This window comes from Artemia sp. Qi Xiang Cuo, chromosome 9 (assembly GCF_049724085.1).
Source record: "Artemia sp. Qi Xiang Cuo chromosome 9, ASM4972408v1, whole genome shotgun sequence".
Lineage (NCBI taxonomy): Eukaryota > Metazoa > Arthropoda > Branchiopoda > Anostraca > Artemiidae > Artemia > Artemia sp. Qi Xiang Cuo.
Window position 1 is genome coordinate 46552420 of NC_142802.1, and position 22169 is coordinate 46574588.

The window sequence follows — 22169 nt, forward strand, 5'->3', positions numbered from 1 at the left end:
TTTAAAAAATAACACACATAGAAATACAACAACTAAACACACGAAGCGAGAGAGAAAAAAAATATATAAATAAATAAGTAGGAAACAAACTAACATATTAAACAAAACTTCCAGCACTGGCGTATTTAATGCAATAAACAAAATTGAATGTTTATATTGATACCATGCGTCACTCTCCTCTTACAATCAATGTATAAATGGAAATCTATCAAAAAGTGAAGAATATATTTACTTGAAAAAACAATAAAGGTCACCTAACCCCTAATTAAATATCACAGGTTAATCAACCAATTTATGAATTATATATTGAATGGATTTCTAAGTGAGGTAGGATTTTTTTTTCCAAGAATGAGATAGATTCACTCGTTATTATTGCTAATATGCAAAATGTGGCAAAAAAGCAATATCCGAATTGACATTACTACTATCCGTGGGTTCCCACATATACGATTTTTTTTCTGCGAAATATCGCATTAAAAAATCGCAAACGAAATTCGCATACTTACGCGATAATTATAATAGGGGGTCACACTACACAATTTATTATCATCCGATTTTCAGTGGCAAAAATTTCAAAAAGCAAGATGGTATTTATAGGCTCTAGAAAAAAGAAAATTATAGCCTTATATCTTCTTAATGAACAGGTAAAATATCACAACTGTACAGCACACGGAAATCATGGATGATTTTTTTTTTGTTTTTCATTGATTTGAAGTTGACTTTGAAATCAACCTTTGCTGAATTTGAACAAAGATTGTGTTACAAAGTGCAGTATTTCATTAATCACCTATATTTACACCTAAAGTCAGGATAAATTTGTTGATTGATTTGTTAGCCATTAAGAAAATATGACAATCAGTGTATCTCTTAACCGTCATTCCAAATATTCTAATCGACTTGCTTGAAAATGCACCCATGCCTTCTTTCTGTAACAGTGTAAATATAGCCTATGTTAAATTTCATTAATTTCTTGTGCTTGCTTCCCATCATGAATTGATTCAATATTCTAAATAAAATCAAAGGAAAGAAATTGTTTAAAAGCCTAGAACTGCATTTGGCCAAAAATTTAGGCCTAAGGGTTAATTTTTACCAAATCATATTATTGACTTACAAATAAAGTGAATATACCACTCGAAGCCTATTTTATGCTCTTTCCAAATATAATAATAATTTTTATCAAAAGTGAATTTTACTCCCACCACTATATACCAATTCAGGGTATATATTTGAACATTAGGGGGTGGAGGTAAACATTACCACCCATTTACATAAGAAATAAAATTTGCCACCCCCCCCCTAATGTGCAAATATAAAACCGGTATTGGTATATATATGGGTAGGTGTAAAATTTATTTACAACACAAATGATTATTATATTTGGAAAGAGCATAAAAAATGCATCAAGTGGTATATTCACTTTATTTTTAAGTCCATAATATTATTTGGTAAAAATTTACTAGAAACTTTTGTCTTATTGCTGCCAAGCACAAATTAAGGTCATTTTTTCAGATAAACTTAGGCTCAGTAGGTATAAAATACTTACCTTTACAGTCATAAAGCAAGATGGTGTTTCTAAGTTCTGGAAATAGGAAACTTATAGCCTTATACCTTTTTAATGAACAGGTAAAATATAACACCTGTACAGCACCAGGAAATCATAGATGTTTGTTTTTTTTTTTTTACAGATTTGAATTTCATTTTGAAATTAATATTTGCTGAATTTAAAAAAATATTGTTTTACAAAGTGCATTATTTTAATTAATATACTGTGTTTACTTCAGAAATGAGGATAAATTTATTAGCTATTTAAAAAATATGCCACTCAGTGTCTTTTAACCCTACTTCCAAATATTATGATTGATTTGCTTGGAAATGCACCCATGCCTTCTTTCTGTAATAGGGTAAATATAGCCTATGTTAATTTTCATTAATTTTTTTTTGCGCTTGCTTCTCATCATCAACTGGTTCATTATTGTAAATAAAATCAAATAAAGAAATTGTTTAATAGCCTAGAAGTGCATCTGGCCAAAAATAGAAGTTGCTAGGGCAAACTTTAAGGGTAACAACTAGTATAATTGGTAAATATTCAGATTATCTAGAAACTATTTGTCCTATTGCTACCAAGTGTAATTTAATGTAATTTTTAAGATAAACTTAGGCTCAGTAGGTATAAAATAGACTTACCATTACAGCCAGAATTTCTCCTTCTCCCTGATGTATTCTTAAATAACCATCATAAATTGGATCACTATTTAATTTTATATACAATAAAAAAAAAAAAAATGTTAAGAAATAAATCTTTTATGTAGTTTTTGGAATTTTAAATGACCTTTAGGTTTGAAAAAATGAAGTGGTACTTTCATTAATAGCCTATATTTATACCTGAAATGAGGATAAATTTGTTGATTGATATGTTAGTCATTAAAAAAAATATAACACTCAGTGTGTCTTTTAACCCTTATTCCAAATGTTGTAGTTGACTTGCTTGCAAATGTACCCATGACTTCTTCTGATCTGAGGGTAGTAATCTAGTTGAAAGGCTATTAAAACTTAGTAAATTGCTGTGATTTTAATGAATTAAGTTAGAGAGAAATTAACACAACATTGAAACTATCCCTATTGGTTTACTAGTATTATGAATGTTTCATGATCAACTAAAGGTATAAATCTGTTCTTTGTTGACGATTAATGTTTTTGGTCTGTGATGTAAACACACAAAATAAGAAACATATTTAACACATCTCTTAAAAATAAATTTCAGAGACAAAATTACTGAAATTTGGCTATAGTAGCTGAAGATTTCATCTCTAACCTTAATTTTTATTTTTGTGTATGTAGTTTTTTTTGGATGATCAATGTTGTATTTGGTTCAAGTTGTCAAGGGGCAAATTAATGTAATTACTTAAGGAAAAATTTTGTATTTTAGCTCTAATAAATATTTTGATCCTTCTTGAAAATAAACATATATTCTATTTATTTAATATAAATAGTTCTGAAGTTTGGTTAGGCTGGTTTTTTTCAGTATTCACTCTTAATACGTGTTTGATCATTATGTAAAAAAAAAAAAATCCTTTATGCATAGTTCTTGAAGCTATAAAGGACTTGGCAAATCAAAGGATTGGGGAAATCAGTAACAATGATTTCATCATAAGATACACATCACTGATATTTATATATTTACTTAGGTGGGTATTTCCCATCTTCTCTATATTAAGTTTATCTTCATTGCTTTAAATATTTATGAAGAAGTTTCTTAATTTGTTGTCTGAAGAATACTTTCCCTTTATTGACTTAGTCCTAATAATAATTGCAGCTTTTTTTTCAGAGCAAATCACCAAAAACTCGGCGCTGGTGGGTGAGGACAATGTTACAAAAAAGAAGAAATAATGGAGCATATAACATTCTGGTGAAAAATATGGAAGAAAATGACCCAGAATGGTATTTTGACTATTTTAAGCTTAGTCCTGAACAATTTAATGAAATATTATCACTTGTCAAAAATGACATTAAAAAGGAATTTATATCCTGGCGGGAGGCTATAAGCACTAAAGAAAGGCTAGCCATTACCCTTCGATACCTTGCAACTGGAGAAAGCAAAAGATCTCTCTCTGCTCAATATTTAGTTGGATGTTCTAGTATTTCGAAAATCATATGTGAGACCCCAGAAGCAATTTGGATAAACCTGAAAGACACTTAAATGAAATCACCAAGCAAGGATGATTTTAAAAATATTGTAGGAGATTTTAGAAGAAAGGGGGATTTTCCTAATTTCCTAGGAGCCTTAGATGGTAAACATATCAGAATAAAGTGCCCAGAGAATAGTGGATCAAAATTTTAATCATACAAAAAAATTTTCAGTGTTGTATTAATGGCAGTAGTGGATGCCAATTACGAATTTTGTTTAATTGATGTTGGAACAGAAGGTAGTACTGGTGACACGGGAGTATTTGGTAGACCAGGTTTTGGCAGTCATTATTGATGCCTCCCTTGATGTTCCTGAACCAAAGGCTTTAGGAACTGGAGCAGTTGTCCCTTATATGTTTGTGGCAGATGAGGCTTTTCCACTGAAATGCAACATATTAAAGGCATTTCCTGGTGGCTTAGAGCTGATTGATAGGGATAAACGAATATTTAATTACTGTGCTTCTCGAGCAAGGATGGTGGTTGAGAATGCATTTGGGATATTAGCAGCAAGATAGCGCATATTCCATTCACCAATAGACAGTAATATAGAGACAGTGAAAAGTATAATAAAGGCATGTTGCTGTCTCCATAATTTTATCATAACAGAAAATCAAGTAGATCCAGATTTGTTACCTTCCCTAAGCATTTTTTTTAATTTTTTTTTTTTTTTTTTTATTTTTTTTAATTAGGCCAAACCATCTAAATTAGCCTATTAATCTTACCTTCAACTCCAACTTCTTCTGAGACTTTATCCCATGCTTTCATTACAAGCAACCTGTTTTACGGTTTTTATCAGCTTTAGAGTAGAGAACTTTGCAATTTCTAACAGATAAAATTAATTTCTCAATATCCATTTTTATTTTTCTTGATACGATTTATTCATCAAAATTATCGTATTAGTTGAGATTTGTGAACTTTTACGATATTTTAGAGAATCGGATAGATTTTAACCAAAATTCGCAAACAGCTGCGATATTCGCATATCTGGCCGAATAATCGTGTTCGCATGCGAATAATCGTATATGTGGGAACCCAGGGTATACCAAATAATTTAAAATTTTTTCTAAACTAACATGGGAGTATTAACACAGCAATATAACCTAAAGAAAACCTTTCCCTTAAAAAAAAAAAAAAAAAAAAAAAAAAAAAAAAATCAGATTATGAATAATTCCAAAACTCATGACTGATTATCTTTCTTCCAACGGTTTCCATGCGATCTTGAATTATGAAGACAAGTTATCAATAATTGTAATTTAGTGTTTTTTACAAGATGGCAGTTGTTGTAGTTGGATCACTTATAACTGATATTATTAGGCAAGTACTTCCTAAAAATTGCTGGTGTAGTCGTTAGGCTTTGATAGATGTATTCTAAATACTGATATAAACTGGTTTTCAGCAACATATTTAGCAATTTTTGGCCTAACTTGTTTTGATGTCTTACCGCCATCTATTATGGATATGTTTACAACTGATACCAATTTGTTGAATGTGCTATTAAGGAACTAAGCACCATTTATGGCCCCATTCCTTCAGAAATCACAAATAAAGTAATTTCGTAAATATCTAAAATGAAAGTTAATATTTCTCTGCAGCCTAAAGCCGAAAAAGTCCTCAGCAGTTTCACTCCGTGATTAAAGGAGTTTTTGATTTTTATTGTAAGTTCAATGGGGAAAAAATAAAGAAGTTTAATAAATCCATTACATTACTCAGAACTTCTATACTATGTTGATTTTAAGCATTTGAATTAATTATCTTCTCGCAAAGATTGCCTTTGCTTAAATCAAATGGAAACTGCATGATGAGCTGAACACTCCCTCTTTCTTAAGAATCTAACAACTAACATTTTAGCTACTTCGATGGCTTATAATTATGTTTTGTTGAATGCCGTTTAACATGACCCCCTTGCGTTGATCATGATCATGAAATTGTAATTAGACCTTTGTTTTCTACTTACCTTTTCATTAAGCCCGTTATTTAGCACTTTGATCTTACATCTAAGATCTTACATCTTTTTGCTCAGATTACGGTTCTTTAGTTCATCATTGTTCTAAGATTTTACAGCCCACTGATGTTAGCAAAAAGTGCGAAAACGCCATTTTTCTGCCACATAGAAATGATGAGAGAACGTTGATGATATACTCAACATTGTTCTTAGACCGCTGATCAGAGCAGAAGGATGAAAGACGTCTACGTCTTTCATATATGCTATATTTTACCCCCCCCCCGATTTCACTTTTAACGTTCTTTGTGGAAAGATGTAAGATTTCACTTTTAAGCGTTCCTTGTGGAAAGATGTAAGATCTTAGCACAATGATGAGCAAAAGAACGGCCTTATTGTTTCCTTTCGTTCCAGTTATGTCGAAAGACTGCCACAGCCTGGCGAAACCATCCGTGGCAAATCACTTTTCATCGGTTGTGGAGGGAAAGGCGCTAATCAATGTGTAGCAGCAGCCAAACTGGGAGCAGATTGTATCATGATTGGGAAGGTATGTGAGACTTCTTATTATGGATGTTTTTAAACCAACATGGTCGGAAATGCCTAATAATTTTACTTGCTCACTTTTCTAAATTCCAATATGAATTATTAAACGGTAGCATTACATCCTATCATACTTTTGGCTGGGGATTAGCTAGCATTTCATTCGTTAAAGAAGTCAGCTCGTTTCTGGATGAATGATGTAAAAATAGCCCCTGGATATTTCCTCCGAAACATCCTCCAGACGCAAAATTGAGTGGCCAAGAGAATATAAGACAATTAAAAGTAATTTCTTATAGGAATTCTGTCAAATCCCCCCAGTGTAAAATGTCCCTGGAAAATCCCCCCTTCCCCCTGGAAATTTTGCTCCCCAGGGAAGATTCTCCCAATGGAAATCAACCCCAAGTACAAATCTCCCCCCCCTCCCGACAAATTTCTGTATGTTTCCCAATAAAAAAATACTATACATAAACAATGGGCAAATTTCATTACTTACAGGCCTCTCCCCACGAACTGGGAGGGGGTTCATTTTGCCCCTAAAGACATAGTTATTTGATCTTTCAACTATATTGAACAAAATGACTATCTCAAAATTTTAATCAGACAACTTTGGGAAATAAATGGGCGTGGGAGGGGCCTGTTTCCCTACAATCTATTTTGTCACTTAAAAAGATCACTAGAACTTTTAATTTCCGTTCGAAGACGCCCTCTCCCGATCTTCTAGGACCATTATTTCAATACGACCATCCCTGGAAAAAAAACAAATAAACAGGCATCCGTGATGTGTCTTTCGGTGAAAATAGCAAAATTCCACATTTTTGTATATAGGAGCTTGAAACTTTTACAGTAGAGCGCTCAGGTATGTTGAATCTGATGGTGTGATTTTCATCAAGATTCCTTGAATTTCGGGGATGTTTCGCCCCTATTTCAAAAATCAGGCAAATTTTCTCAAGCTCGTAGCTTTCGATGGGTAAAACTAAACTTGAAGAATCTTATATATTCGGAATCAGTATAATAAGCTAATTCTTTTGATGTATCTATTGATATCAAAATTCCGTTTTTAGAGTTTGGGCTACTATTGAGCCGAGTCGCTCCTTACTTACTGTTCGTTGTGATGAATCTGTTCACGGTGAGGTAGTGAAGTAAATCAAAAGGCAAATATTCACTTAGGTATTGAAAATGGCATATATTTAACATTTTAGGAATGACAAGGGGATCGAATGGAAATTTTAAGGTATTGTTTTGAAGATGTTGTCGCTCCATTTAACCATGCACGTGTAACCCAAGAATCTAAGTGGCGTACTGTAGTAGAATGGAATAAGGTTGATATACTCCACTACCGGCATTGCATTGATAATCTTCTCTCGCAGAAAAAATACCTTTTGAGCTTCTCCGGAATTCGGTTCTGTCTTCAATTAATGAAACTAGTCTTAAATTAAATATATATGCGTCACTATTTCACACGCCTTATTATAACCATAAAAAGTAGTTTGTCCCTCGCACTGAAGTACGCGTTGGATCCCAAATGAAGGGCTGGACCAAGAATTCTTTACATGTTGAGGCTTGTAATAAGGCCAAATCTTGGCTAAGTATCTGGATACTTAGCCAACAAAACTGTTGTAAAAAATATTACAAAATTGTTGTATTGATTCGTGACGCCCAATTGTGTTTGTCTCCGATTGGATAAAATATTTTTTTATAACTTCAAGAAAAGCTTCTATTTCTAATTAAACGGAGCTTGTGTGTCAGGATTTGTCCTTAAAGAATTGGGACAGAGTCAAACCTTAGCTTAAAGAGTGAGGTATTGATTATGGGAAAACCCCTCATATACGAAATAATTTCTACTTGTTTTAAGTTTTAATTCGGCTCCTTACATTCAGTTAAAAAACTTAGTTTTTTTAAATTAAATTTCTGCTCGATTTCAAATAATACCGAAAAATCTAGCTTGCCTCCCTGTAAAATTCCCCCGTCCACTTAAAATACCTCAAAGTAAAGTTCCTCACAGTAAAATATCCACCCCCGGAAAATTCCTCCCGGACAATTCAATCCTTGCTGAAAATCCCTCAGGAAAATTTCTTGTGGGCACAAAAACAAATGATATATGTAAACAATGGGTAAATCTGATAATTTACAACCCTCTCCCCTTAAAGTTCCTTCTTAACATATGTTCATTTGAAAAAGTCTTAAATATCTGACGGTTTTCCAAACCATGTTGGATATGTCCCTCCGTGAAAAATTTTCCCGGGATTCCCCCCTCCTCCAGAGGAAATTTGCACACGCGGAAAAAATATTCATCGACAATTTCTCTCGCGGAAGATTCTCCCCCAGACAATCCCAACCCCGCTGAAAATTTCCTCAGGAACATCTCCAAATGCTGGATTTAGTCGGCAACGACAAAGTAAGACAAGTGAAAAGAATTTCGTAAAGGAATTCTGGAAAATCCCCAGTATAAAATTTCCCGTGGAAAGTTCACCCCCGAAAAGTTTCCTACCCACTGAAAATTTTTACCGTAGTAAATCCTCCCAAGCGGAAATTTTCTCTCCCTCCCCCCCCCAAAAAAATGTCTGTACAATTCCCAATAACAAATTCTACACGTAAACAATGGATATAATTCGTAACTTACAGTCCTTTAGCTAGGAGCCTTGGAGGGTCATGTTATCCCCAAAGCCACAGTTATTGGACCTTTCAACTATGCTGATCAAAAATGCTATATCAAAATTTTGATCGGATGACATTGGGGGAAAACTGGTGTGGGAGGGGGTTAGCTGCCGTCCAGTCTTTTTGGTTACTTAAAAACTCCTACTGTAATGTTTGATTCCCAATCAAATGAGCCCTTCCGATCTTCTCGGATCACTGGTTCGATACAATCATCCCTGGAAAAAAACAACAAATAATCACGCATCCGTGATCTTTCTTCTGGTAAGAAATGTGGAATTCCACATTTTTGTGTATAGGAGATGTTATGTGATGGTTCTCCCCTTTTTCAAAAATAAGGAAAATTTCCTTAGGCTTATAAATTTTGATTGATAACCTTAAACTTAATGAACTTTATATATTTTGAGTCAGCATAAAAATTAAATTCTTTTGATGTATCTAATTTCATTAAAATTCTGCTTTTTATAGTTTTGATTACCATTGAGCCATGTTTCTCCTTATTTACAGTTCACCACGAACTGTTTGATGCGTCTTTACTTTGTTCGAAAAACTTCATTTTTTGGATTTTTTTTGTTTTAAGTCTCTACCCTTGATTATTCATTGTTATTCAACCTAGGAAAACAGAATCCACATAATAAAAGCACTTTTTGCGATTTGTTTTTACCAAAATTCTTTGGTGTCAATTAGTGCATGCTTTATAAAGTTGAGTTGCTTTGGTAAATTTAGGTATTAAATGTTTTTTCAGTTGGGGTCAGATAGTTTCAGCGAAATGCACGAGACGAGTTTTAAATCACTGGGAATCAATTTTCAACATGTGAGCAGAACCGAAGAAGCGTTCACTGGTGTCGCACAAATACTAGTTGAAGAAACGGGACAGAATTCGATAGTTATTGTTCCTGGTGCGAATGATAAGCTCAGTGCAGAAAACGTTAGAAAGGCTATGGTTTTGATAAGGGAGGCTAAAGTCGTGGTTGCACAATTAGAAGTAAACATTGAAGCCTCTGTGGAAGCCTTAAAACTTGCTTCTGCTAATGAAGGTTTGTTATACGAATAGAAGCTATATGGGAAAAAAGTGTCCTTGGCAGGAAAACAATAACCCCGAAAAAGAAGCAAAAAGCTCTTTTTGAAGGTTTTTGCAACAAGCTTTTTAAATAGCAAACCGTTTTCATATTTGTTATGTGCTTGCTTTTGTTTTTAAGAACAATTTTAAATCGTGCTCATATTAGGCCTATTTAAAAAAAAGTTGCTTTCGTCAGCTAAATTTCTTGTGCGTTTGATTAGGTATCTATAATAACTAATTTTTACATAGAGGTGCATGTGCTATGTTCTATAATGAATAAGGAAATGCCGATTTAAGCTTATTGTCAAATTTCTTTTAGCTTGGCCCTGTTAATGACCCTCTAAGTAGGATACACATAGAGGCATTGACTAAAAATGGGGTTCAATCCCGTTTATTTCATTCGAGCCAAGACCAGACGGGCAGTGCCATAATTATGGTTGATAATGATGCCGCAAATGCTATGATCTCTGTTCTTGGTGCAAATGCAGACCTGAAACCAGATGAAATTGATTCTGTAACAGAATCTATTGAAGAGGCTGATGTTCTTGTTGCTGCTCTTGGAATTCCGCTTGATAGCACTATTGTTGCTCTTAAAAAAGGACACAAACATGGGTGTTGGTATCGTAAATTTCAAAGCATTGTCTGCACTTTACTTTTGAAATTAAGCTTTCACATATTTAAAGTTTGGGGACATACTGACTAACCTGCTTCAGGGGTTTTGGAGTTTAAGCTTAGTAGACATAGCAAATTTTAATTAACTCGTAATCATAGGCTAAGACTTGAAGACAACTGGTTCAACATTCTCACAAAGTCTTTCGGGCCATTCTCAACCATCCATAAAGTGATAGGCAGGCCTTTCCCGTGCTATTTTTTGCCCTTATGACCCTCAATAGCACTGAATCAAGATTTGTGAACAGCTATTTTTCTTAAAATAAGTGAGAGGTTCAATGAATATGCCTGCTTCTACAAATACTGTAACTAACGAAATTAATGGCAATAAGTTGGAACTTTTAGGGGACGTTCAGGAGGAGTTTCACTTAAATGAAAAACCTATATGCATGCAAGTATTAAAAGGGCATATAAGCACTATAGGGCAAATAAGGACAAAGGCAGCGATGCTCTATTATAGCAAGTAGTATCATTGATATTTTAAAAGAGCTAATTTGATTGAAAATTAAAAGTTATAGTGCCCTCTTAAGATTTCAAAAGTGATTGGAGGGCAATCAACCCTCCTCTTTAGCTCATAATTTTCCAGACACTTCCAATCAAAATTTTAAGACAGCTATTTTGTTCAACATAGCTGAATGGTCTAGTAGCTATATCTTGAGGATAATTGGGTTGGTCAACTCCCTACAGTTATGTAATTTGCCCATTATGTGAAGCCAAAAACCAAATGTTGCTTTAAATAAAACCAAATATTGCTTTAAAATCAAATCAAAACACACTGTTTGTATGTTGTTTGCCAATAAGACATCTCAGCAATATACCAAGAACGACTGAGGGTATTAAGTTCAAATTTTCTGGGCTACTTCCATTACTACTTCTGCTCTTAAAATTCTACTAAATCAAAAGAGTGTAAGTGTATCAAGCTGTAAAAGAGCATAAACCTAATTTTTTGTGAATGGTATTACTTTTATTTATCAAGTCAACTAGAGGATGTATATGATTAAATTAAAGATTACTATTTGTGTCAAGATTTTCAAGAGACTTTATGCTGTTAAATATCACCGAAAAAGGTTTTCCAGCGTACATATAGCAGATAAAACCGTAAACTCTTAAAAGGAAACTTTAAAGAATCAAGCTATGATTTTATTTGTATCTGAAAAAGGACTATGCCAATACAAATTAAACAGAAATTAATGTAAAAAACTTTTTCAGCAAAATAAGTTTATCGAAAAAAAGGAAAGAACTCCATTAAATCAGAAATGAATAAAAATAGAATCAAATAATATACCAAGCATACAACTTCCACAAATCAGTATCAATAAATAAATGAAACCAAAAACGAACAGAAATTAAAATAAATAACAGAGTCAAACTCAAAACGAGCAGAAATTAATAGTTGTAGGGTTCAAAACCCCTATGCTTTCTAAAAGTTAGAATATAACTTTTACTTTACTGAAACAATTCTTTTAAATCTTTTCACTTATAACTTTAAGAAATCATAAGTTAATTAATATTTTAAGGAATAAATATCAGTATATGTATATTAAGCTGACAATACACATTTCTTTCAGTAAATTCATTTGAATTTTTTTTTCAGTAAACTTATTTTATGAAGTTTTTTAATTAATAGCCAAAGAAGCGGGCTTGTTTGGTCTTTGCTGTCCAATTGGACTAATATTAAAGATGATCGTTCCCTGAGCCGGAAAACTCAATGTATTGTTTGAAGAGGGTAGGGTGGTAGGGGGCCTGGAACTGACCCGAAAATATGCTATTTCAGATAGGTTTGAAACTTTACTTCGTGGGTCTCTGACACAAGAGGACCTTGAGGTATGAAAAAAAAAAGCTAGTTTGTGGGCACAGGCCTCCCAAAACTGGGGCTGAAATAGGGGCTAAAAATTTATTTGATCAGCCTTGTAACTTATATCATGGACTGCTTGGACCGAGGGAAGCCTAATGCACAAGGAAAAATTTCGTTTTAAAGTGTGGATTTAACATAGAATTGGGCTTGAAAAAGAAAAGGGCTGCAAAACTTGTATTAAAGTTCGTAAGCGAAAAGGATTCTAATGTGCGAGTAAAAAAAGGATTTTGATTGAGGGTGCCCAAAAATTGGCCAACAATTCTTCCTCAATCGGCTTCAAACGTATATATATATAGCTTTTTGGACCAAAGGAACCCTAACGGATGGAAAAGTTTTTGGCAACTTCCCCTGTGAAATTTGGTCTTAAAAGGTTTATTTTATCAGTTTGTAAGTTATATTTGGAGGCATTCGGGTCAAGGGGACTGTAGTATGTAAAAAATAAATGGTTCTCTTGTGAAAGGATAGTTCATCCCAATAGCCTATAGAAAAAAATTGCGTTAGGGTATGTTTTTCTGAACAATGGGGCCCAAAAATGGGCAAATAAACTATGAACTATTTATCTCTAATCGATTTGAACATCTAAAAAGCCCCTGGAAGCCTTTTCTTTTTAATTAGATCAAAACCTGAATCTATAAGTCCTTGTGCCAAGGGAACGCTATGCACAAATAAAATTGAAAATTTAGGTAGGGCTACTTTTCCCCAAAAATTGGGCCAAGAAACTAATTTTTTTTAACACTTTAAGCCTTCGCTCGTTAGTACTTTAGCCTTGGAGACGCTAATATATAAAACAAATTGATTGAGGAACATGACCCCCGAAAAAATTATTTCTGATTGGTTGGAAACTTATATCCTTAACTACTTGGGCCGAAAGGACCCAAACACACAACAAAAATAAAATGAACATCTAAAACGAATTGGAAACTAAGTCAAATTGAAAATTAACAGAAGTATTCATAAATAAGAAGAGGAGGGAGTCATTTATATTTTACTGAAGACAAGACACATCATGACCATATTTTCTTAATCGTCATAAAATGAAAATAAATAAGCAATTTCTCACACTTCCAGGACTTGTTTGTTTTATATTTAATGACATTTTTAACTTCAAATTAGGTTTCATTTGTGTGATGTGCAGTAAATTTTCATCAACACTTTTTCCTTCAGTACATTTCGTCCATCGGGCAATATTGCTACCCTAGTTAATATTTCACCTCTTTGTAGTGTTCTTGGTTTGCTTCTTTTCTTGCTACTTGGATAGAAGAGTTAGTTATTGTAAACGTTTATCGCAGTTCTTCCATTCCACTGATGTGGGAATAAAGTATTTAAGTGCGAAAAAAAGAGTAGAATTATAGTAGGACACAATCCTGAAGTAAATATGTTCATGGAAGTAAATATCATGCTTACTATTGGAACAGGAATGTTAACAAAATTGATTCTTATGCTATATTACCAGTGTTTCCACTTCAAATTTTGTCAATCCCTAAAAGGCTGATTGAAAATCCCTAAGAATTCCTATTTTCAATACCAAAATCCCTAAGAGCTTCTCCATTTTCTGACTGCTTTCCAAGTTACAAGTAAAGACTTTTTACGCTGATTTTTAATAGCATTTATTCAAGACGTCTTATTTTGCAACTCACGACCTTTTACGTCTACCAAAATATCTTCTTTTGACGTTTAAAACAATGCCTTGTATTTATCGACTAGTTAAGTTCGGTTTTGATTTATAGATTCCGGACCCGGAATCTATAAATAAGATTCCGGAATCTATAAGACGGTAAAAGAATTAGCGTCCCGTATGCAACGAATTAGATGAAAACACTTCTCACTAAGATCCTTAATCTCAAACTTCCTTCTGCTGTAAGGTTTCAAGAGAGGGTCCCACTACCTTCTTATCTGCCCAATACATGTCGGGTAAGTACTTCACGTTCTCCATAGATGTGGCCAGGTAAAAAATATTGTTTTTCTCATGGAGAGATGATTGTTGTCTAAAGATATCTGCCTTATTTCTTTTCAGTTGGAGATCATACCCAAATTCCAAAGAAAGGAAAACTCGCCACTGAATACTTGTCGTTCTTACCCATAACAGTTACTTCTACGTTTTGCAAGCTTTTTGAGCTACCTCTCAGTGGCCATATGAATGCGAAGTGATATGTTCCACACTATCAATGCAGATTCCAAACCTCGCCCCGGATGTTCTCACGCTTTTTCTGTTAGCATGAACGCATCGTTTGATGGTGATGGTTCAGGTGAAAATATCGTGCTAGCAGGTCACGTTCTGTGGAAAGCATTTGATTCCCTGATTTACGCCGTTATGTTACTTCATGCCGCAAAAAGTGGAGCCAGTCCTTCCTATGTAATAGCCCTTTGATATACGGACTCTCGTCTTAAAGCACACCTGACAATTCACTATTCAGATGAAGCTAGCCGATCCCAAGTGTTCTATACTGTTTCCCACCACCAACCTATCCCTGATTCTTTTGTGGACATCGGGAAATATTCATATCAAGGTGCCATTTCTTCCCCTTTACTCTTCAACAATGGAATTTTTTATTTTGAGTCGACTGCTCCCTCGCCTCGTCCTTTAACCTTTTCGTTTTAACTTGTTACTTGTACGCTATGCGGATAATATTCTGAATTTGTGCCTTATTATTAAGCTCGAGGTTATTGTATCGCCACAGTTTGAATTTGAGAATATTATAATCGAGTTCAATTCCCAAAAGTCCGAAGTTGTTTTGTTCAACTGGAAGAAAGTGCCACCAGCGGGCATCTATTTCTGGAATATGAGGTTCAAGCCAGGTGATCACATTACTTCCAATCTGTTGACCTACAAAGCTTACCTAACTCTTAATAGGTCCAATTGAACGTCAAGTAGGGCTATCGTGTGCATCTAATGTCACAAATAGGTTGCATTTCAACCGTCGTTTTCTTTCAAAGCCTTTTAAGTCCTTAGCCTTACCGCATTGTCTCTACATTGCATCTTTTTGGATAATATTCATTCGCAAATATCACTGGACAGGTCAAGCCCGAAAGGAAAACAACAGGGCAGTTCAGTGATATTTTACAGAATATCCACTTAAAGGAGATAGAAACGATGTATAATAGAGGAAATGAATTTGTTCTGCTGTTTCGGAAATAAAAATGCACAATATGCTTTTTCGTTCTTGAAGCATTGTTCTGCAAAAGTTAAACTTCGATTTGAAGAGGGGTTCTGAGAGGTGGTAGCTTTCCTCAAGTATAGGGTAGCTATGGGTATACCCTGTAAGTTTGACCCCCCCCCCCCCAATGCTTTAATAACGACTGCTCAAACGCAAGGACAACTGGCATTGAGTAAAGCATGATTTTCATAATGCTTCAAGAATTGACGAGTTTATTGATACGCATTTGCTTTAAATAATGAAATATTGAGTTCAAATTCTTTAAAAGCCAATTGGTAAATGAAACACTTCCAGTTACCCGGTAGCTGCATTTATTGCACTTATAAATGCTTTCAGTAAGTCACTATAAAAACTTAGCACAAAGAGGCAGTCCTCCCAGAATAATACAGAGTAATTTGTGCTTGTTTTAAGTTGGTTGAATTGCCGATGTAGGCCCCAGAATTGCTGATGATAAGTTTTTAGTTGCAAACTCTTATTATTGTTCTGGTAGTGCTTTTAATGCTTTTGCGGAATAATCCTATATTTAATAATGATTTATTTTTATAAGGTCGATTTTTGCTAGGTTATCATTTGAAAATAATGTATTGAAAAAAAATCGTTAAATTTACCTATATTTTCAGCTAAGATAATTTTCAACGCCGCTCCTGCCACTTCAAATCTGCCTTCCGAAGTTTATCTGCTTTCATCCGTATTCTGCATCAACGAATCAGAGGTTATTGTGTTTACTTATATTTTTTTTTCTCAAGTAAAATCTAAGGACAGTCCCAAACAGTTAATGGTGAGAAACGGTAAGTAAAGAGCGACCCTTGCCAGGAGTAGCCGAAATTGCAACAACATTATTTTGAAAACAGTATTTATATCACTAAAAAATAATCTACTTTTGACAGAATCTACTTATGATTTTCGTCATAATAAGGGACAAAATGGTATTGAACGAAAACTTTGAGATATTTGTTGGGACATGTGGCCGAAGGGTTTATTCGTCGCTAACAGCGTCCAATAAAATGAAGCATTATAACAGACAATAATATGAAAGCTTCATTTGAATGAATTGATACATTTGGAATGTCATTCATTTACTTACATTATTGCAATATTGCAAAGGAACTTGAAAATGCGCATGTTTGTCCATAAGCGGGAGGGAATTAAGGAGATAATTTTATGAGAGGGATAGTATAGGCCTCGAATAATATATTTTTAGGCCATTACTAACCAACTTTCTGTGATACGGTCCTTCAAATAAAGCTGGAAGGCAGGGATCAAAGGAGGGATTTAATCCCTGTTCTCCTTCCATTTGAATGAATGTATTTATATTGAACATTAAGAATGGATGCCAGAGGGGCGACACTACTACTTTTATTGCAGAGATTTTGGGTATTGAATATTTTGAAATTCATGTACTAAACAGCGCCGAATGGACGTTTGGAGGAGGGGTGGTGAGAACATCCCCAGTACATCAAAATTTTCTAGAAACCCCACCTTCTGAAAACTGGAAAACTTTTCGAGAGCCGGAAAAAAGATCTTGCCTTAATAGACTGTCTTCTGCGTTGTTTTGTACCGCAGTTGAACTCAACAATTTCTGTCCAGACGGGGCAGAGCTTTACCAGTATAAAAATATTAAAGTTAAGCTGATTAAGGTAAGGTATCAGAGAGTGTTGTCAACCAGTTTTCAAGAGCATACTCCCAATCTACAGTAATTCTTGTTGATATATATTGGGTTTCTTTGCTATAATTTGTTTCCTAAGAGACCATGATAAACAAAAATAGTTTAAATAAGAAAAAAGAAGTGTTTCAAATAAAAGCAAAGGATAAAGCTAAAACTTAAAACGAAAAGAAACTATGATAGACCCTGCTCAATCCTCCTTCTCTTTGCACTGAAGTTTACCTTGTACTTTCTAGAAAGTTAGGTGATTGCTTATTATATTACTAAGAAATGTTGCAACCATCTGTTTATATTGCCTTTCAAAAGATTTAAATTGGAAATTGTACTGAGTGTTGCAAATACACCGGGATGAACATTTTCATTTTAGAGCTGCTGTCATAAATAATTTTAAATTGGCATTAACATGATTATTGCGGGTAATATTTTTTAAGACTGTTTCGTTAAAGTTATACTTTTTTGTTCTAAAATGGTACTTTTTCAACAATAATTATTCAAATCAACAATAATTATTCGAATTATCTGCTCCTCGCTCCATTTTGCAGCCACATTTAGGAACTTCAGAATTTTACAGCAGACAACGATATAAGACACAGCAGGAAGTTCGAATTGATATATAAGTATGGCATGATTGACTAGGTAAATGTTTTCAAATAGATCTATTTAACAACACGTATTGTAGGGTAGTGCCAACTACTACACAAACCCTGGTCCAGCATTATTATGCGTATTAGTTCATTTTTGGCTTCAGTCAGCACTAAAAGCACTAATTGTTTGAGCTGTAACCGCATATTTAGGCCACCTGCGATCTAAAAACAGAAATTGTACATGTTGTACCTCTTTAGGTATGACGCTTACTGATGTAAGCTTGCTGATTACTCACTGCTAACACTGCACATAATGTGCACTAATGTGCAAATAAAACTCAGCAGTGAAAGTTTATAAAGTTTTAAGAAGTGTCAGGAAACTTGCACGGAATTTTATCACAGACTGTCTGTTGGCCATTCTTTTAGTATTTAAATCGAATCTGTCAAACCCGAGAAACTTCAAAAAAGTGAAATAAAAAGGCTAGGCTTTTATTTTTTGGGTTACATGAAGCTGCTATCCCGACTTTTGACTCCCCTGGAGTCCAGGAAAGCACAATGACTTCTAGAAACCTATCCTCAGATGTTGTAGGGGGTCATTTAATTTCCAGAGCCATGGTTCAACTATGCTTAGAAAATTGATATCTCAAAATTTTGATTGGATGACCTTGAGGAAATGTGAGCATGGGAGGGGGGCTAGCTGCCCTCCATTCTTTTTTATTACTTAAAATTGCGCTAGGCCTTTTGATTTCCGTTTGGTTGAGCCTTCCCGATCTTCTAAGACCACTGGTTTGATCAGTTAACCCTTGATAAAATCAAGGAATGAAAACAAATCAACAACAAATAATCACGCATCCGTGATCTTTCTTCTGAAACAAAAAAAAAAATACAAAATTCCAAATTTTCGCAGATGGGAACTTGAAACCTCTACAATAGGGTTTCCTGATATGCTGTATCTGATGGTTTGATTTTTGTTAAGATTCCTTGACTTTTTCGGGGTGATTCCCTTTTTGTTTGAGAATCAGGCAAATTTTCTCAGGCTCGCAGCTTTTGATGGGTGACATATTTTGAATCAGGATAAAAACTCAATTCTTTTATGTATCTTTTCTTTCATCAAAATTCCATTTTTAGAGTTTGGATTACTATTCGACTGAGTCGCTCCTTACTTACAGTTCGTTACCACAAACTGTTTGATATTTTAATTTGCCTAAAACTTTATCTGACTATGCGAACCGGTGGCTAAAAGGAACATTTATTGAGTGGTTATTTGTTAGTTACCCATTCTTTTTATACGTATTAGCAAATGGATTTGAACCATTATTAATTCTTAAAACACTTCTAGTTTTATATTATTCTTTTTGCTAAGATACTTCTTGGATGGGGATTAATTTTATTGTTTTTTTTTCACTTTTATCGTTTTTCTAGGAACTATTTAAATTTATTTATGGCAGATTTTGCATTGCCTGTTTTATTTTATTATTTTTTAATCCAATCAAGAGTCAGCTTGTAATGCAGGTAATCCCGATGCGCCTCTTTGTTTGACTCATTTCTTATAAAAAGTAGTTATCATAAAAGATTAGAAACTATTTTAAATCGCCACTGTTTAATTGAGCATCCCTATTTTTGACACTATATTTATGGGAACATCGGAAATCTTAAGCACGTAAATTTTGCAGGCTGAAATGTTGACTGGTGAAAAAGTTGATAGTATTGAATCGGCAGATCGATCAGCTCATACATTGCAAGAAAGAGGATGCAAAGTTGTCTTATTAACCTTGGGTAGTCGTGGAGCCTATCTTAAAGATGAAGCCAACAAGGGAATATTGATAGCAGCTCCTCCTGTGAAAGCTGTTGATACAACCGTAAGCACATTTTAATTCAGTTGAAACCTGTAAGGTAGGTGGATGGGGATAGTTGATCAATATTTATCCATTCTCAAGCTTGTAATATCACTTGGGTTAGAATTCTGTCAGTTCTGTAAAATCCCAAAGATTATGTAGATTTTCAACGGCACTTATTTGAATTTTTTTTTTCCTGTACCCATCGATCTAAAGCATTATAGTACAAATATTGTTAAAAATTGACTAGCAATATTTAGAATATTCTGTTTCAAGCCAATGGAAAAACTAGGTCAATTAAAAACGAACAGAAATTAAACAAAAAAAAAATTCAAAACAATTCATTCAGAGAGAAGTAATGAGCTACATTAACCCAGATATTAGCAGAAATAAAGTAAAATAATATTTCCAGCATTAAACTACCATAAATCAAATTGTTTTCAGTAAAGGCCAAATTATTTTCTAGTCTTTACAAGGCACAGTGTAGCGTTATCTCTATTCCGCATTGGGGTAGTTTCTGCTTGTTTTGAGTTTTACTTGGTTATTTATTGTAATTTCTGCTTTTTTGCGGTTTGATCTTTCTTTGGTGATGATTTATGGTAGTTTTGCGGTAGAACAATTATTTGACTTTATTTCTGCTCATCTTATGGTTAATGTAGCTGTTTACCTTTCGTTGAAAAGTTTCTATTATAGAATTTTTTCTTGAACTAACTATAATATAGCATCTGTATGAAACAAACTGCCTACAAAATTTTCTTATGAGGAAAACAATAAAAGTATTCCTGCATGTCTAATTTGAAATTTAAAAAATATTTATAATTCTTCCCTCAATATTTTTATTATAATACCTTCTAGAAACTCCATGGTTTTTTGTTGTTGTTTTTTTTAATTAGGCAAAAAAAAATTCTTTCTGCATTATTCAAAACCACTTTTAGAAGAATTATTTATAATCAATAGAAGTGAAGCAAGTTTTGTTAATTGATGTTTTATACCAGGTTGAAAAAAGCTGAGATAAGCTATTTTCTTTCATGTTATTTCTTTTCTTTTCGCTTAATTCTTTATTTATTTTGCTATTATTTTCTATTTCTTTTTCCTAGTTGACAGTAGGTGTTAATATTGTTTTTTTTTTTTAATAAAAGGTCTGTTGCCTTACCAAGCTTTACTTCCTATGGTTAATGTATTTATTTGTTTGTCCTAAATGAAGATTTTGTTATTATTATTATAAATATGTTTTAATTTGAATACGGAATGGTGATGTCTTTCAGGGTGCTGGAGACTCTTTCATTGGGGCTTTGGCATATTACATGGCTTACTACCCCAAGTTACCTTTGCAAATTATGGTTGAAAGGTCTTGTCAAGTTGCTGCTTTCAGTGTTAAAAAAAAAGGGACCCAGGTTTCATTTCCCGCTAAAGAAGAACTACCGGAGGAACTATTTTTGTGATTGCTAATTTGTAAGAGGGCTGCCACTCTTTGGATTTTCCCCAAAATCCTGAGACTTTAGCTCAATGTTTGGGATATATGGAAAAGTAAATACATCGTCGCTGTAAGCCCAGCGGCTTAAACATTATATTAGTGGTTTTGCTTAAATTAGACTTATATTAGAAAAGTTTTATGAATTTTTTGAGTTTAAATTTAATTCCCATTAATAATTTAATTTATCTGTGTGATGTGGTTAATATACCGTTTATTTTTCCTTTTAGAATTACCTTGGATAAATTACATATAACATTATTGATTTTTAAATTTTCACATATTTTTCCAGCACCAAGCATTTTCACATATTTCAATAACATAAACCATCTGGGCTATGTAGCACAATAGCTAGGCCTAAATTAAGTTCTGATTTTATCTCACTTTTGATGATTTTGTAGTAAAGTATGGTTTGGTTTCTGATGGTATCAGGATATAATTGAACTGGCTTTGAAATTTGCTACTTTCCAAAAATGCGTCAAAGAAATGATTGAGAAATGGATCCAAAAGGATGTTATGAAAAATTTGATTTCCAAAAAAAAATACCTAAGGCTGTATCTAAAATAAATATTCACATTAGTATACATATAAAGCATATATTTTTACATATATAGTAAAATGAATCACTCAATTTTCGTATATATCAATGCATTCGAAAGTTAATTACATTTAATTACTTTCTCCTCTGTTTTAATTACTCCAAAAATAATATCCCGCTTAAATCGAAACATTATGGTTCTTGCTGGATTATTCTTTCAAACTTAATACTAAACGGATTATTTCACAATAAAAATTATTAATACGTTGACTCGAGGTCAAAAATTCATATATAACATTAAATCTCTAGTTAAAACTTAAAGTTAATAAAAACATAGTATATAATATATATATATATATATATATATATATATATATATATATATATATATATATATATATATATATATATATATATATATATATATATATATATATATATATATATATATATATATATATATATATATATATATATATATATATATATATATATATATATATAAGCATTGTGTAATAACTTAC

General features: G+C 33.3%; 1 protein-coding gene across 5 annotated transcripts; it reads left to right on the forward strand.

Annotated features, from left to right (window-relative positions):
• The first annotated feature begins 514 nt into the window (after positions 1-514).
• On the forward strand, positions 515-21965 carry LOC148948723 (ribokinase-like). Of its 5 annotated transcripts, none has more exons than XM_089094634.1 (6): positions 515-644; positions 6038-6170; positions 10195-10498; positions 16175-16266; positions 19475-19660; positions 20902-21965. In XM_089094634.1, exons 1-6 carry the CDS (start codon positions 637-639, stop codon positions 21076-21078), a joined length of 900 nt encoding a protein of 299 aa, XP_088950760.1. In that variant the 5' UTR covers positions 515-636; the 3' UTR covers positions 21079-21965. The 5 variants fall into 5 exon arrangements, with proteins under 5 accessions (XP_088950760.1, XP_088950757.1, XP_088950758.1 ...); XM_089094631.1 differs by lacking the exon at positions 515-644 and adding an exon at positions 4915-4998; XM_089094632.1 differs by lacking the exon at positions 515-644 and adding an exon at positions 4915-4998 and having other exon boundaries at positions 10195-10489.
• Positions 21966-22169: the final 204 nt, after the last annotated feature.